This window comes from Vanessa atalanta, chromosome 15, assembly GCF_905147765.1.
Source record: "Vanessa atalanta chromosome 15, ilVanAtal1.2, whole genome shotgun sequence".
In the NCBI taxonomy this organism is placed as follows: Eukaryota; Metazoa; Arthropoda; class Insecta; order Lepidoptera; family Nymphalidae; genus Vanessa; species Vanessa atalanta.
In genome coordinates, this window is record NC_061885.1 from 5,462,827 (window position 1) to 5,477,215 (window position 14,389).

A 14,389-nucleotide genomic window follows, 5' to 3' on the forward strand; every position below is an offset into this window, starting at 1 on the left:
AAATTCAGCATATCAGATTTAAATATTGAAATTCTTTTTTAACTGAATAATGTTAATCGATTATTGTTTAATTAAACTCGATATTAAAGACAGAAACAAATATAATATTTATTATGAATAAAAACATGTTCAAGTTTTTGATACTATCTTTAGGTTTGCCATAAGATTTTGCTGTATGATACTCATATGTCAAACATATCACGTTCAACAAATTGATGTCAACGGCACCTTGAACCTCTACTTCACAAATTTAATTCACAATAAGCAGTAACACTTTTGTATGCGCCCGCGCACAATACCTATTCAGATTTATTGAGGAGCGCTGAATCGGTAATCGGCTATCCGCTCGGTCGCTCACCCTAAATTATAAGGATACTTCGAAGAGGACAAGTGATTTGGATACTTTATTATAATAACATTAAATATGAAGTATTAGTAAAAAATAGGGTCCTACATATTATATTATTATTTTATTCAAATATTTATTGTACTTTATAACTCTTGGAAAAGGCTCATAACGCCATTTGCAGGAGATTTAAAACAATATCAGAGCGCCTATTTGTTAGTAAGAGCATCAATGTAAGTTATTGATTCATCAATAGTTTTAAGTAAAAGTTTCGATTGTTTTACTAAATCCAAAATGTTTTTAATCGTTGATCTAGGTGCGATATTTTTCAGGTTTTCCAGTCTTTCTCTTTCCTCTTTCATAATTTGCACAACAGCTTGTTGAATAGGCTTTAAATGAGCTAAATTTATGTCCTCTCTTCCAACTTTATATATCAATATATTTAAATCATTAAATATGTTTTGCCAATCGTTTGTTATTTCAATAGCAGTTTCATTGAATTTGATATCGATCAGAGTATCTATGATATTCTCTGAAGACTGTTCAACAATTTCTTCGAAATGTTCGTTTGTTCTTCTCGTATTTCGTATGAGAAATTCTGGAACATAAAACATGTAAACATTACGTAGTCAATAAATTTACACGAATAATTTAATAATGAAAAGGTATTGTATTAAGTAATTAATTTGTGTTTATAAAAAAATGCATAAATCTGTATAATGGCGCCTTTTGAGACAAAAAGTTTAATTGAAGTCCGAGGAAAATTTTGTTGCATATCTGTTTTTATATAACGATATAATAAGCTATCTCAAATTGTTTTATGATGAAGGCATACTTCATATATATTTTATGTCTGCACACCGCGAAGGTTTTATTTTTAATTTTTCCAAATATTATTTCAGTAACTGTATCTGTATCAGAGAAAACTCACTCACCTTCGCCACAACTTCTACAATATTGTCCGTATTTTTCAACAACTTTATACATTTTTAGTAACTTTTCATCTATTTGTATGCTTAATTCTTGTATAGAAAATACCTCTGTTTCTAAGGTAGTTTTATTTAAGTCTTCTGCAAAATGATGATATTCATCTTGTAGAATCAAAATATCGTACATAGTTCGTCCAAACTCCTGTAATGCTTTATCCTTTAGATTGTTTTTAACTATATCAATAGATTCTTTATAATTTTCGTTATAAATAGACAGTTGATCAACCATAACATTTTTCATTTGTTCACTAATTTCTTTTAATTTATCAGTGATTTTATCGTGTAGTTCCTCTAATGAACTGCAATAATAATCATTCTGTATTTCTCGTTTGACTATACGATGATCTGAAATTTAAAAAAAAGGTTATAAGCATTCCAATCGATACTTATGCATCCAAATCACACTGGGGTAATGATTGAGCTCTAAATCTTCTCCGATTAGACAGGCCGTTACCGAGCAGAGGAATATTTATGGACTGGCAAATACGCCACCTGCTGGTAAGTGGTAAAAAGCGTTCAAAGATATTGACGCTGTAAGAAATAGTAACGATTCTTAACATCTCCAATCCCTTGTGTCGTAACTACACTGGCTCACTCAGCTTTCCAACTGCAACACACAAAGGAAGGCTCTTAATTTACTATTATTTATTTATAGTTTCATATTACCTTCTGCTCCTCCACAATTGAAGCTGCACATAGTCTCATATCTCTTTTGTCTGTTGATCAGTTTACGTAATTTATCTTTTTTTTCGCTAAAAACATTTGCTAATTGAGGATAACTTTTCAATAAGTTAGCTATTTTGTTGACATTCGGTTCTATATGCTTTATCCTTACTTGTGCTAAGCCATTTAAAACATGTTTTAGATGTTCGGGCTGATGTTGAAACCATTCAATGAATTGTTAAAGATCTTGTATATATTTATCTCGTACTTCGGCTGCTTGCGACTTATAAGCTTCTGATAACTGTTCATCTACAGATAATTCCTCATATATGTAGTCTATCAAAACTCTTATGTCATTTTTGCTATGCAAACTCTTACCCGAAGAACATTTATTTTCTGAAATAAATATATATATCTTGCATATAAACGCTTAGTCTTAAAGACAAATGATGACGATTTATATAATTTTAAAAGAAAAACATCTGTACCAGTCACTATATCGTTTGGAGCAATCTTTAAAGTTGTACTTTCAACGGCAGAATTATTTTCGTATGAATAATATTTTTGTGTAATTTGCCCGCAAACAAAACTTTCAATCAAATAGTAACAAAACACCACCTTCAACGACAACATTTTGTACATTTCACATTACCAATTTCAAATTCTTTTTATATGATTTTCTGGAATTTGAAAATTCCAATGATATTTATTACTATCGTTAAAAGTTAAGTTATTTCATTTATTTTAAAGAATAAAAAAACATAGAATTATTCAAATGTTTCCGCTATTTGTGTTTATTTTACAACTCACTAAAACTTACCAATAAAATACATCTATACACAGATATCAAAAATATATATGTGTGTCCACGGTTATTGTTAAAGAAGTACATTATTCAAAACGCGTATCCAAACGCTTTTTAAAGTGTGTATCTATCTGCGTACATCCTAGAGCGCGTAACACAGAAACCGTTAGAATTTTAAAGAATAATCGAATCGAATAAAGAATTGGTCCTACAATTCATCTCATAAATGCAAATGATAAATAATATTTTATATATGAAAAAAATCAAAGATTGGATGCACTCAAACAAAACCGACATGTAGGTTTCCTCCTCACAATTGTTTTTTCTTCCCCTTTGTCCAAATAAAGCACATGTACCAGTGATATTTGGTTAAGATCCACATAATACATATAATAATGGTATAACTAAACTGTGTTTATATTATTCATCATTTTAAAAAATGTAAGTGATCCACTTTTTGCTTTTATTTTATGCAATATAATAAGGGTCTACATAAAACGTTCACATCATAATTCTTATAACTCCCAGTCTGTACGATTTTTTTAGACATCTTTTACAATCATAGCTATAATTCAGCTGATTTTCACGAAACCTTAACTCATCTCAGCCTTTCACATAAATCATTCCGTCCATTAATGAAAACCGTATGAAAATCCATGTTTGTTTTTAAGTTAATCGCATTCAAACAGACAGCTCTGTTAAAAAACAGACATGTTGTAATTTTAAAAACATGCCAAATTGTGTTTAATTTATTCTCCTAGTAAAACCATCTACGTGTTGGAAAATGTATCCAACTGTCTTTGGGAAGCAAGCAAATTCCTTCACTAAATTGCATTTCTGAAGGGAAGTTCATTCAGAATGCATCAGGAATTGGGGGCTAGCAATAAACCTCTTAATATTTTATCTTTTTGAAAATGAAAATTTTTAATTTTATAAATAAATAAAATTATAAATTAGGTCTTCTCAAAGTCTATGAAGTACGTACCTATATAAAATTTCAAAATTTTCTTGCAATTATTTATTTTAAATTCAAAATATTTTTGGCATGATTGTATATATTTTAGGACTTTATATTTTTATATTGAGTTAATTAATACGCTTGTATGTATTTATTTGTTTCTTCAGATCTACGTCATTTGATCAATGTAATTGTTAGGGAGCATATAGGAGCCCTTGGAACCATGATTTTCATTTGAAAAATATAATATTTAAAACAGTTTTTCTTGTTTAATATATTTACTAAAATCATGTATATATATTTTTTAAAAGATTTTAGTAAAAGGATATTTTAATAATGACTAGAAAACGTGAGGGCTTAACAAAACGAAAATTGAATTAAAATTGAATCTCAATCGAAACCCTGACAAGCGTCACTGTTGATGGCCTTTTCCTTCTCCTCTAGGGCAGATGTGGATCGTAGACACATGCAGGTTTTAGCACGACGTTCTCCTTATACCTTTGAAAATCAAATGACAGGATTTTTAACTTACGAGTACAATATTTTTTTTAAATCCAGGTTTTCTAACTGATCATCTAACCTTCCACCATAATGGCTATGAATGTCTTATAAAATCTAATAAACCTCTTTGTAAACGTAACGTATATACACTATAGACATACATTTACGCTAAGAATTTTGATGCTTACAATGAAAAATAAAGATTAATAAATATACCTACGTTATGCAATATTGCTCGTATTTGACATTATAACACTGTTCATTTATGGGTGTAAGGTATTGGGTGGTTGGTGGTTGGAGGCGGGTGGCAGGGTGGCTGGGACGCTGGGGTCAGACGGCGGCGTTCAAGGTGAAGGCCAACCTGCCCGCCGCCACGCATATAATACACCTAACTATATAATGCACCTGATATTTATCTTTTTCAACTTTCCAAGATTAGCTTTTCATATATATTTTTCTAAAAATTGATATACCTTATAATATATACATTTTGTACTTATTTTATTGTTCAAAAGAGAAAAAATTATCAAAATCAGTGCTGTGTCCGTCAGCTTACAGTTTCAGCTATTTAACCTGCATTGATTTGTTTTAAATTAACTTTTATATAAGGTTTATAGATATAGCTTGTGATTGTATCATTATTTTTAATAACATCAAGTTCAATGAGTCTAAAGCGATAATAAAAAATAATTACATAATAATTAAAGTTCATCAAAATTATTTTATTTTTATTTACCTAAGTGTTTTAATTAGAGATCGCAATAAAAAGTAATGACAGTCAAACAGTTTTCACGCCTATTTATCATATTCTACAATCGTCTAAATACATTCGACCGAAATTATGGTCGTGACGGTCATTCAAAGAAGTAATCAAACGTACTGAGCGTGAAGGGCGCTAGTGACAAGCACGATGTTTGCCAATCGTTGCAGGAGTCACGTCTACAAATAAACAGTAAATTAAAAATATATTCAGATTTTTTGATCTGAAATATTATGCACAGAGGACCCCTAAAGTCAATACAAAAAATAAAACATATAATCAACTAAATCATATTACCATGATTGATAATAACAAAGTTATTTATTTCATTATTTTTAGTGAAATAACAAAAAGTGATGTCGAGTAATAATTTATGTAATTTAATATTTATTAACAAATTAATATTTTTTTATTGTTATTGCGTTTCTGAAGCAAAATACTTACTTAAATTGATTATTTGAGAGTAGGCAACAATATTGTTATACTGTTGACAATTTATGTTTTTTTTTATTATTAATATAACACTAAGTCTCATATATCATAATCAATATATCATACCATAAATTTTACATATAGGTACGTCTCGATTATGTATCGATTACTTACCTATATATAAAATTATAAGAGCATCCGCACATAATTATAATATCCACGTAACTTACCTGCTATACGAGTAAAATAAATATAATCTTGACATACCTACTAAGATAATTCTGGAGAAAATGATTACGTTTATTAATTATTTGGGCATATTCATAACAATATTGTTTATAAAAACCGTCTAAATTTCGTTAGTTTATTTTATATATTTGAATTGTCCTACTTTTTATTCGAGCATATCACGTAATAAAGATGACCCACTGAAAGTGCCTTTGGAATTTCTCCCAATAGGCTATTGATTTCCACTTGATTTTGACTGAAGTGTCTGTTATTGTCTCTTACATAATTCGTGTTTATAATAGATATATATATCTTATAAAATGTAAGTCATATTTTTTCTATCAGCTGATGTAAATGTCAATCTGAGGACAAATTGATAATTAGTCAATATGTATTTGGTAATACTGCTCCAAGTGAATGCGTCATTATTAAAAACGATTTGTGACGTTAGAGATGCATGCAGGCGTGTCGAGCGAAGCGGGCAGACTGTTCGACGCGCTCAGACAAGAAGCTATTAGGTATAAATGTATAGTGAGTACGTCACAGGCGACATTGTATGGGTCATGACTAGGGCTGCCATCTTCCAGGTCTTCCCAATTTTGTTTTAGTTCAAAAGTATACTGAAAATTTATTTCTACTGTAAACATTTGGAAATTGGTTTGGTATTTAAATCGTACGTGTCTTCATCTCTAATTTAATAGAACTAATCATTGTCTTTGATTAGTTCTATTAAATTTTACAATGCCAGGAGGCTAAGTTAGAGTAGGGTCTATGCCGACGGAATATCACCTTCCGATTTACGCAAATAATGACCGGTCATAATTGTTTTTGAAAATTAACGACGATGTGTCCCATCTGTGTTGCAGCATACTGCATACACCGGAGGCGTGCACCGCGGGAATTGCAGAGAGGTAGATCCTGGCATCCTGGTGAGGTTAGACGAGACCTGTCCCTATGAATCGTGGCGATGGTCCACAGGAAATCGGCCGTAGTATCCTTCTGTGAAACCGTCATAGTCCATAAGGAGACGAAGGAGCGGGAGCGGGAAAAGGGTCGTCGGAGACAAAAGTTGAAAGACCACGCTTCTTCATTCAACATCATCAATCGTTCAAGAACACAGTCACATTATAATTCTTATTTTAAATTGTCCAGACTAAACTGCATTTGACAACCTTAGTCTAAAGGGACGCAATAGTAGAGCGTTTACCATTAGTTATGTAAGTGCGTACACAATAACAATTATTTGATGCTCCCATTCAGCCTTACTTTGATTGTTTCATTATTATTTAACCGTTTTGTAAAATAGACCAGATATTTCCAATAACAACAATTTGCAATGAGAGTAATGATGTCGTGCGATATATGTTGTGTTTTAGTTTTAAATAATTAGGGATTTGTATTCAATATTTATTAATTTAACAAATGTAGTCATTTATTTTTACTGTGTAAGAACGTACATCTCTTAATGAAACCTATTTTGTTTTATTTATTTAATATAAATTAGTGATAATAACCGTTTATGCCATTTCAGTTCCTTTAAACGCGCTTCGTATGAAAGCGTCATGCTCATGGGGAATGCCGGGACGTGCGTTGCGCGTTCTTTTCCACCGTCCCGGGCGACGTGAGTCAGACGCGAGCTGGCACGACGGAAATGAGTCCTTCCTCCGCGCTATCGGCCGGCACTTTTGTTAAATTAAAATGGATGAGGTTTAAAGTGGAGCGGCCGTAACTAACGGTTGCCGCATCGTCAGTTCGCGATTACGACAATCTGCTCCACGGCAAAAAATAGGACGTTGAGCGACGCGTGGGGTCGAGCTCCCTACTTGTTCGTCCTCACTGCGACCTATTAAAGAATATGACCCAAATTGTCCGATATCAACAAAACCACAACTTATTTTTCAAAATCTTTAAAAAGTTTACAGTGTACCTACATACGCATATTTTACTACTTTAATCGTAAAATAAAAACCATTCGTATAATATATGACATCATTTTGCGGAATTGTGACCATTAAATTATTATTAATAGAGTCATAAACTTTCTATATCTGAAATGGAATATTTTAAATATTTTTAATTCTACATAAATAAATGTAGTTAAAAAATACTGTATTTAAGAAATAAAAGTCGTAATATTTTGTACATTGGTTACTACTTGTGTAAATCGTCTAGGTATATAAATTTTCATAATGCAATTCGTCTAGACTGAACAAAGTGCTCGCTCGCGCGCCTAGAAAAGGCACCGTCTGGAGGTGAACCGAATAATACTTGCAGTGCGCTGCACTTTTTACTTTTCGTTATGTCTGTTTGAAATGAAGTTATGTCTCTGTTTAACCTATACAAAAAACGACCACGATCACCTATGCATTGGTGATACATTGTCATGAATATGTAAGATTTATTGGTGAAATGTAATTGTACCTTAGTTTTTACGATAGTTACCGTATATTTGACAGAATGACAAAGGACGATAAGTGAATATATGCGTATAGAACTTTAGTTAATTGTCATATATTCAGATATACATACATAAATATATATATATATTTTTACCCTAAGTATATTTACAATCTAATAAGTCATTCTTTAATGATTTTTCTAAGCATAACAGTATATCTCAACTACATTAATAGACAATATGTATTTTTATGATATAATATATAAACAAAACCGTCTTTTTATTTGAAAAAGTACCTATACGTAGATACTAAAACCTGCGAAACGTGCTGCATCTTCTGATATAAAATTTATGAATGATGATTTAGTCTCCAATGTCTCAATATAGATTATAATAGTATTGTATTCACGCTTAACGAAATATCCAGACTATGACATCCTTGAAATTAAACCAACAATTCGTAAAAAAATCTATGTTATTTTATAATGTCACCTTAAGGTATTACTAAAAAAAGTGTTAAGGTTATAAAAGTCGATTGCATATCTCCCGATTATGAAGCTGACGTAAAGAAAACTCAATGTTCTTTGTCTGCCTAGTCTGTCTAGACTAGACTTTACATGCCGGAGGACAACAAACGAGCCGTGCAAAGCGTCTGGAGGTGAGACGAAGGCCTCGGTCCTGCGTTCTAAATGCATCATAATTTTGTTTGCATGAAGTTACAGCTTCTACTTAAAATACACAGCTACTCGAAATATATTCCAATTCGTCAATAAATTATTCATGTCTTTTCATATTTCTTTCAAATTATCATAAATGCGGTTTGAAATATGAAATAATGGAAGCTCTCATCGCTTTTTCAATATTGAAAATTTGCGATATGCATAATGAATAAACTTATTTGTATATATAGCATTCCGAAATGAAATCCCCCAGAATCCTTACCAAGCTGTAAAATATATAGAAGATATTTTTATTTTTAGAAATATAAAAACAAGTAAATAATTTTCGCCTCGTTGTGTGGCTTGCTTATAAGCTACAGATCTTAAGAACCTGGCTCCAGTCCCCGGGGCGGGCCACTAATTACCTCAGAAAGCACGTTGGATCACCATTTAATTTGATTATGGTAGTGCACTTTTGTTTGCGCACACACCTGTGCATTTTTTAGTCTCCCTTGAGTAAATAGAAGGCTAGAAGGCTTAACATTATTCTTAACGAAATCAATATTTTTTAAACAAGTATTACTTTTTATATTCATTTATTCTCCAATGATTCTAATTTTAAAATTCAATGTCTGTAAAACTCTTAGTTGTTAAACATATTCAAGCCCGCCATAAAATGTAAATCTAATGTTATATAAAGTTACACGTACAAATATATTGCTACGTATGTACGTGAAACGTGACCCAATTCTGTAAAAGTCTGCGTTGAAGCGAAAAGGTCGTGAAATTCTCGGTGCGTACCCACAGAGCATTGTAACCTTTTCCGCACGCCCCCGCGTCTAGACTAGACCGTTTATATTACACACCCTGTCTATGTATACTGAATCGCAATCAGTATAATTACCAACGTGATCTAGAACAAAGGCTCGAATTATTTTCACGATTAATATAATAACGTTTCACAATTATATTAAAAAAGATAAATACTTAATAATAATTAATTGATTATTGCGTCTGTTTTAAAAAACTATTTTTATTCGATTGAACTGTATTGCATTCAATAAATTTATTACTATAAAGTTTTAATAAGTTTGAAAGCAAATAATTCGTTATGTTTATTTTCTACGACCACATGATAAATCACGTATTAATGAGGTTATTTATTTATTCTAGAGAATATGTGTACTCAATTGAAAAACAAAGATTAAGTATAACCTAGTAATTAGTAGTAGTGTAAAAAAGTAAATTTTTCACTGCTGGACAAATACCTCCATTTCTCCTGAAAAGAAGGCTTGGAGATTATTTCGCTTCGCTGCTTAAATGTGGGTTTCCAGTAATGTCATGGGAATTAAGCACATGAAAAATCAGTAGTGGTTGCCCGGTTTTGAAACCGCAATCTTCGTTTAAGATTAACGAGTTCGAGGTAGTGGGCCTTCAAGACTCTTTAAAAATATATTGTTTAATTAACATCATTAAATAGGAAGAAACAAAAAGTTGCATTATAAGGTATGATAAAATTATAGTAGTTTAAACACATAGTATTTTATGCCTACGTCTAGACGTGCGCAATTATGAACCGTGTAGAGCCGTTGTAATGATTGTAGATTAACGTTTTGCACTGTAATAATTGCAGGAGAATTATTAACATAAGACCTTTTTACATCTAAGTTTCTTTGATTTTATAATTTTATATTTACCTACTTCTTTGTCAAGAAAAAAACATTACATTTAAGTTATTGTAATACATTTTTCTTTGGGAGTTCTAGAAAGATGGTCAAAATAATACACCTTTAGTAATTCACTTATAATTTGCTTTACTGAGGTTTTTGCGGGTTTTGCCTTTTTGTGTAGGTAATTAGATCACGGGTGCGAATTAAAATGATAAAATTTTCGCGACTATTTTCGCGGGGGGGATATATATGTTAATGACGTCGTAGACTTTTTCCAACCACATTAAATGTTATATATATTTGTTTAGTAAACTGCGTAATACCCTTGTACCTAAAATCGAAGTCTTTTCTGAATTATAAATAAATAATAAATATGTACCAAATTCAATTTGTATTAGGTGTACAAAGTCACGAAAACATTTGCATACAAATTTTAATTCGCGCCCGTGGTCTAATTACGATTAAATACCGACTAGGCAATTTTTATATAGCCCGAACCCGAAAGTACGAATGACATAACATTTTAATTTGCATCAAAGCTAATTAAATTACCGAACAGTGCAAGTTGAACATTGATAGGTTTTAACATAAAGGCTAACAAAGGCTGTTCAAAAGGATAACAAAGAGGTTTATGTTTTGCTTTCATTTTCTTTAAAGAATTATAATTCGGAACGAAATACACTTTGGTTCGTTTCTATATCCATCATCGGTAGGGTGACGAAATCGTTTGATCAATATCTATTGTACTCGTAGTTAGGAAAAGCAAAATAAAACAGTCCTAATACAAATAAAATACATAATTTAATTTTAATCAATTACCTATTTAAATAACTAACAAGTTCAAATGGAAAATACTACACAAGCTCCTACAGGTGTCGGCATTCGCCGAGAACCTTCTATCGACCCAGTGAAAGCACAGGGAATTCTGTAAGATTTTTATCATTTATTAAAATGTATATAATGTAATAAATCGCTAAAACATGCGTGTTAATCGCTAAGGCTTGCAATGAACTAAACTGTTTTCCACCATACGATTATATTTCATATTTAAATACCATAAAATTAAATATGCAAACCTTGATATACCTGTAAGGAACATTCGTTAATTCTTTTATTTTTATGCCAAATAATTATATTCAGAAAATGTGCGTTCGTTTTACAGTACATCAGTGAGTAAAAAAGAGAAGCATGCTGCCCGCCTTTGGCAGCAACGATGGGGTTTCCATAAACACGTTCGAGAAATGCAAGAAGAAGAAGCACTTAAAATAGGTCTGTTAAAAATTAAATGTTGGTAATATATGAAAGATTACACTTTTTTTACTATTTTTTTAATTGTATCTATAGGAATGTCACTTGACGATTACCGAGCAGCAGTTCGTTCAGTCAGCTGCAAGCCTGTTGAAGAGCTCGCCGTCAAAATAGACCCGTCTCCATCACAGCTACCAGCTACTAGCTCTGGTAAGCTATGTTTTCTTAAATAAGTAATTATGTATTCAAATCTATTTTATTATTTCTTTCATGAAGGCAGACGAGCATGCAAAACTTCATATGGTAATATTAATAACTTTCGACAGAGATAGAACCGTCAAACGAATATACCGTCAATGCAGCAACCAAAGGTTCTTAAATTCATAATAGTGCCGTGGGGAATGACATATAGCGGATGTTTGTCAATAGAACCGTTGATGACGAACTGATGACAGATGATCCTGCACAAGGACCTATAACTAGATCTAATTTCATGAATACGATTTATTTAAAGTTAACATTAATATATGTGCTATTGATAAGAGATGATCTAGAAATAAAACGAGCTATTGACTTAGCAAATTTCGTGCAAAGATCGAGGATTCAATTTCGGATAAGCACCAATAATATGTATTGGGGCTAAAGTGTTTTTAATTTGTGTACATAATTTCAGTGGGATATTATATTGGTTGACTCTTACTAGGTGTTATTGGTCGACGCGCTCGCTGCTCGCTGGAAAAGTTTGGACCAGTAGTGAAAACATCCCGCGACTATCCTATCCGTTCTCCACTACCGCCCGGACAATTATACGACCCTTACAAGCAGACCGTCATGTTTTTAGGGTTAGTATGGAATTTAAATAAGTTTACTAAGTTATTAACTTTTCATAATGCTGACAAATATTGTATATCTAGAAAATTTAAGAATATTGTAATACTGTCGAATTCGTTTAAAATAAACACGATATACGTATGTATATAGCTCCCAAGAGACGTCGATGTGTTCGAAATTAAATCAGATATATATATGTGAATTAATTATAGCTTCTCGTTAATAACAAGACTTGCAAAATAACTTTATGAACAAAATTAAAACAACAAGAGTGCTGCGTGTAATACATGACACGTTTTCTCTGTAACTTCTCTAATAGCTCTACAAGTCTTATTTTATATCCCCTATAATAGTAACATTCCTCTCTCTAATACGGAGCAGTATTTCTTATGAGTAATCATTGTACATCCGTTATCAACAACGTTTAGGAAAGTATCAAATATTTATCATTTATCACATACCTACATAGAATTATTATTAAAGCTCTACACTCAAGTTGCTCTACCTACATTACAAACTCTTTGGTCTATGATTACTATGCTACTTATTAGTTATTGATGAAATGTACTCTCTAATATTTAATACGTATACGTTATTTATATATTATTATTATAATTCACATCATTTAATATGATCATACTCATCACATCATTTTTTTTAAATAATTTAAATTAATAGAAATAAATGAGTTAAGTAATAGATAATTACAAAGATCTGTATTTCCTTTTTTCTCCAAAGCTATCAATTTTTTTTTATTGACATGAGCATTTTAAATAATTTTTACAGTATATCTTTTATAATAATTTAAACCACTTTTTAATGGAATCTTGTTGCAACCCATCTGATGCCTAATAAATCCGTGTGTAAATTGACCAAAGTATTTTAAAATCGACTCTCGACTTTTGACTTCATCATAAATGAAAATGCAATTAAAATATACTTAATTCATGAAACTTCATAGTATCACTGCTAAATTATTATTTAAAAAGTAAATTGTAGCCGTTATATGTATTCCACCGAGGATCGGGAAGAAATTAAGCAGATACTTTTTTTTATTATAACACATTTTATTTCTTATTTACAATCTAAGTTACATATTATATTTCAATATCATATTTTGTAATTTGTTGATACTGTAAGATAATAACAATGTTTTCAGGAGTGTAGACGGAGATCCAATATCCTACAAGTTGCCGCCAGCGAGGTGTGACGTCACAGATAAAATTTGGGGATATCCGCAGCAACAAGATGTAACAATATTCGATTTTGATTCGTTATTGTCATAATCAGGCGACTGTTGGGACTTCCCCGCTTTTGTAACGTCAGTGAAGAGGGATGTTCAAGTTGGCGCGGTTTTGTACTAAAATTCGCAATATTCCTTGACGTGTATTAATTATTCGAAATGACTACTCATACATTAGCCATTGCTAAGCTATAACTAAATAGTAACTAATAGTAATTAGTTAAGACATAATCCTATTAATTACATTCTAAAACGCTAATATAGACCAACAAACGTGTACTACTTCGGCTTTTTTATAGTTACAAAATAAGTTATACTTTTACAAGCTTATATCTAACTTAAGCTGCTGTATGTAATCTTGCAATTTAATTTTATACCAGACTCATCCGAACAAATGAGCTGACATTTTGCACAAACTTTCGGTACTAGTGACAATACAATCTACCTGCGCTGTCACTGAAGAATGCGTTCCTATCGTGTGGTAGTAGGTCATGACCCAATAAATAAATAAATAAATAAATAAATAAATAAATATTGGACAACATCACATACATTACTCTGATCCCAATTTAAGTAGCTAAAGCACTTGTTATGGATAATCAGAAGTAACGACGGTATCACAAACACCCAGACCCCAGATAACATAGAAAACTTACAA

The 14,389-nt window shown here is 31.4% G+C and overlaps 1 protein-coding gene and 1 pseudogene across 1 annotated transcript in view; one reads left to right on the forward strand and one right to left on the reverse strand.

The window, feature by feature from the left end:
- Positions 1-13,971, forward strand: part of LOC125069590 — a 60,441-nt gene extending 46,470 nt beyond the window's left edge. The window contains exons 2-6 of the mRNA XM_047679131.1: positions 11,241-11,336; positions 11,572-11,678; positions 11,754-11,867; positions 12,361-12,499; positions 13,648-13,971. Coding sequence (XP_047535087.1) covers positions 11,254-11,336; positions 11,572-11,678; positions 11,754-11,867; positions 12,361-12,499; positions 13,648-13,774 — 570 coding nt within the window. The 5' untranslated portion in view covers positions 11,241-11,253 and the 3' untranslated portion in view covers positions 13,775-13,971. The remainder of the gene's footprint in view (positions 1-11,240; positions 11,337-11,571; positions 11,679-11,753; positions 11,868-12,360; positions 12,500-13,647) is intronic.
- On the reverse strand, positions 84-2,631 carry LOC125069587 (annotated as a pseudogene).
- Positions 13,972-14,389: the final 418 nt, after the last annotated feature.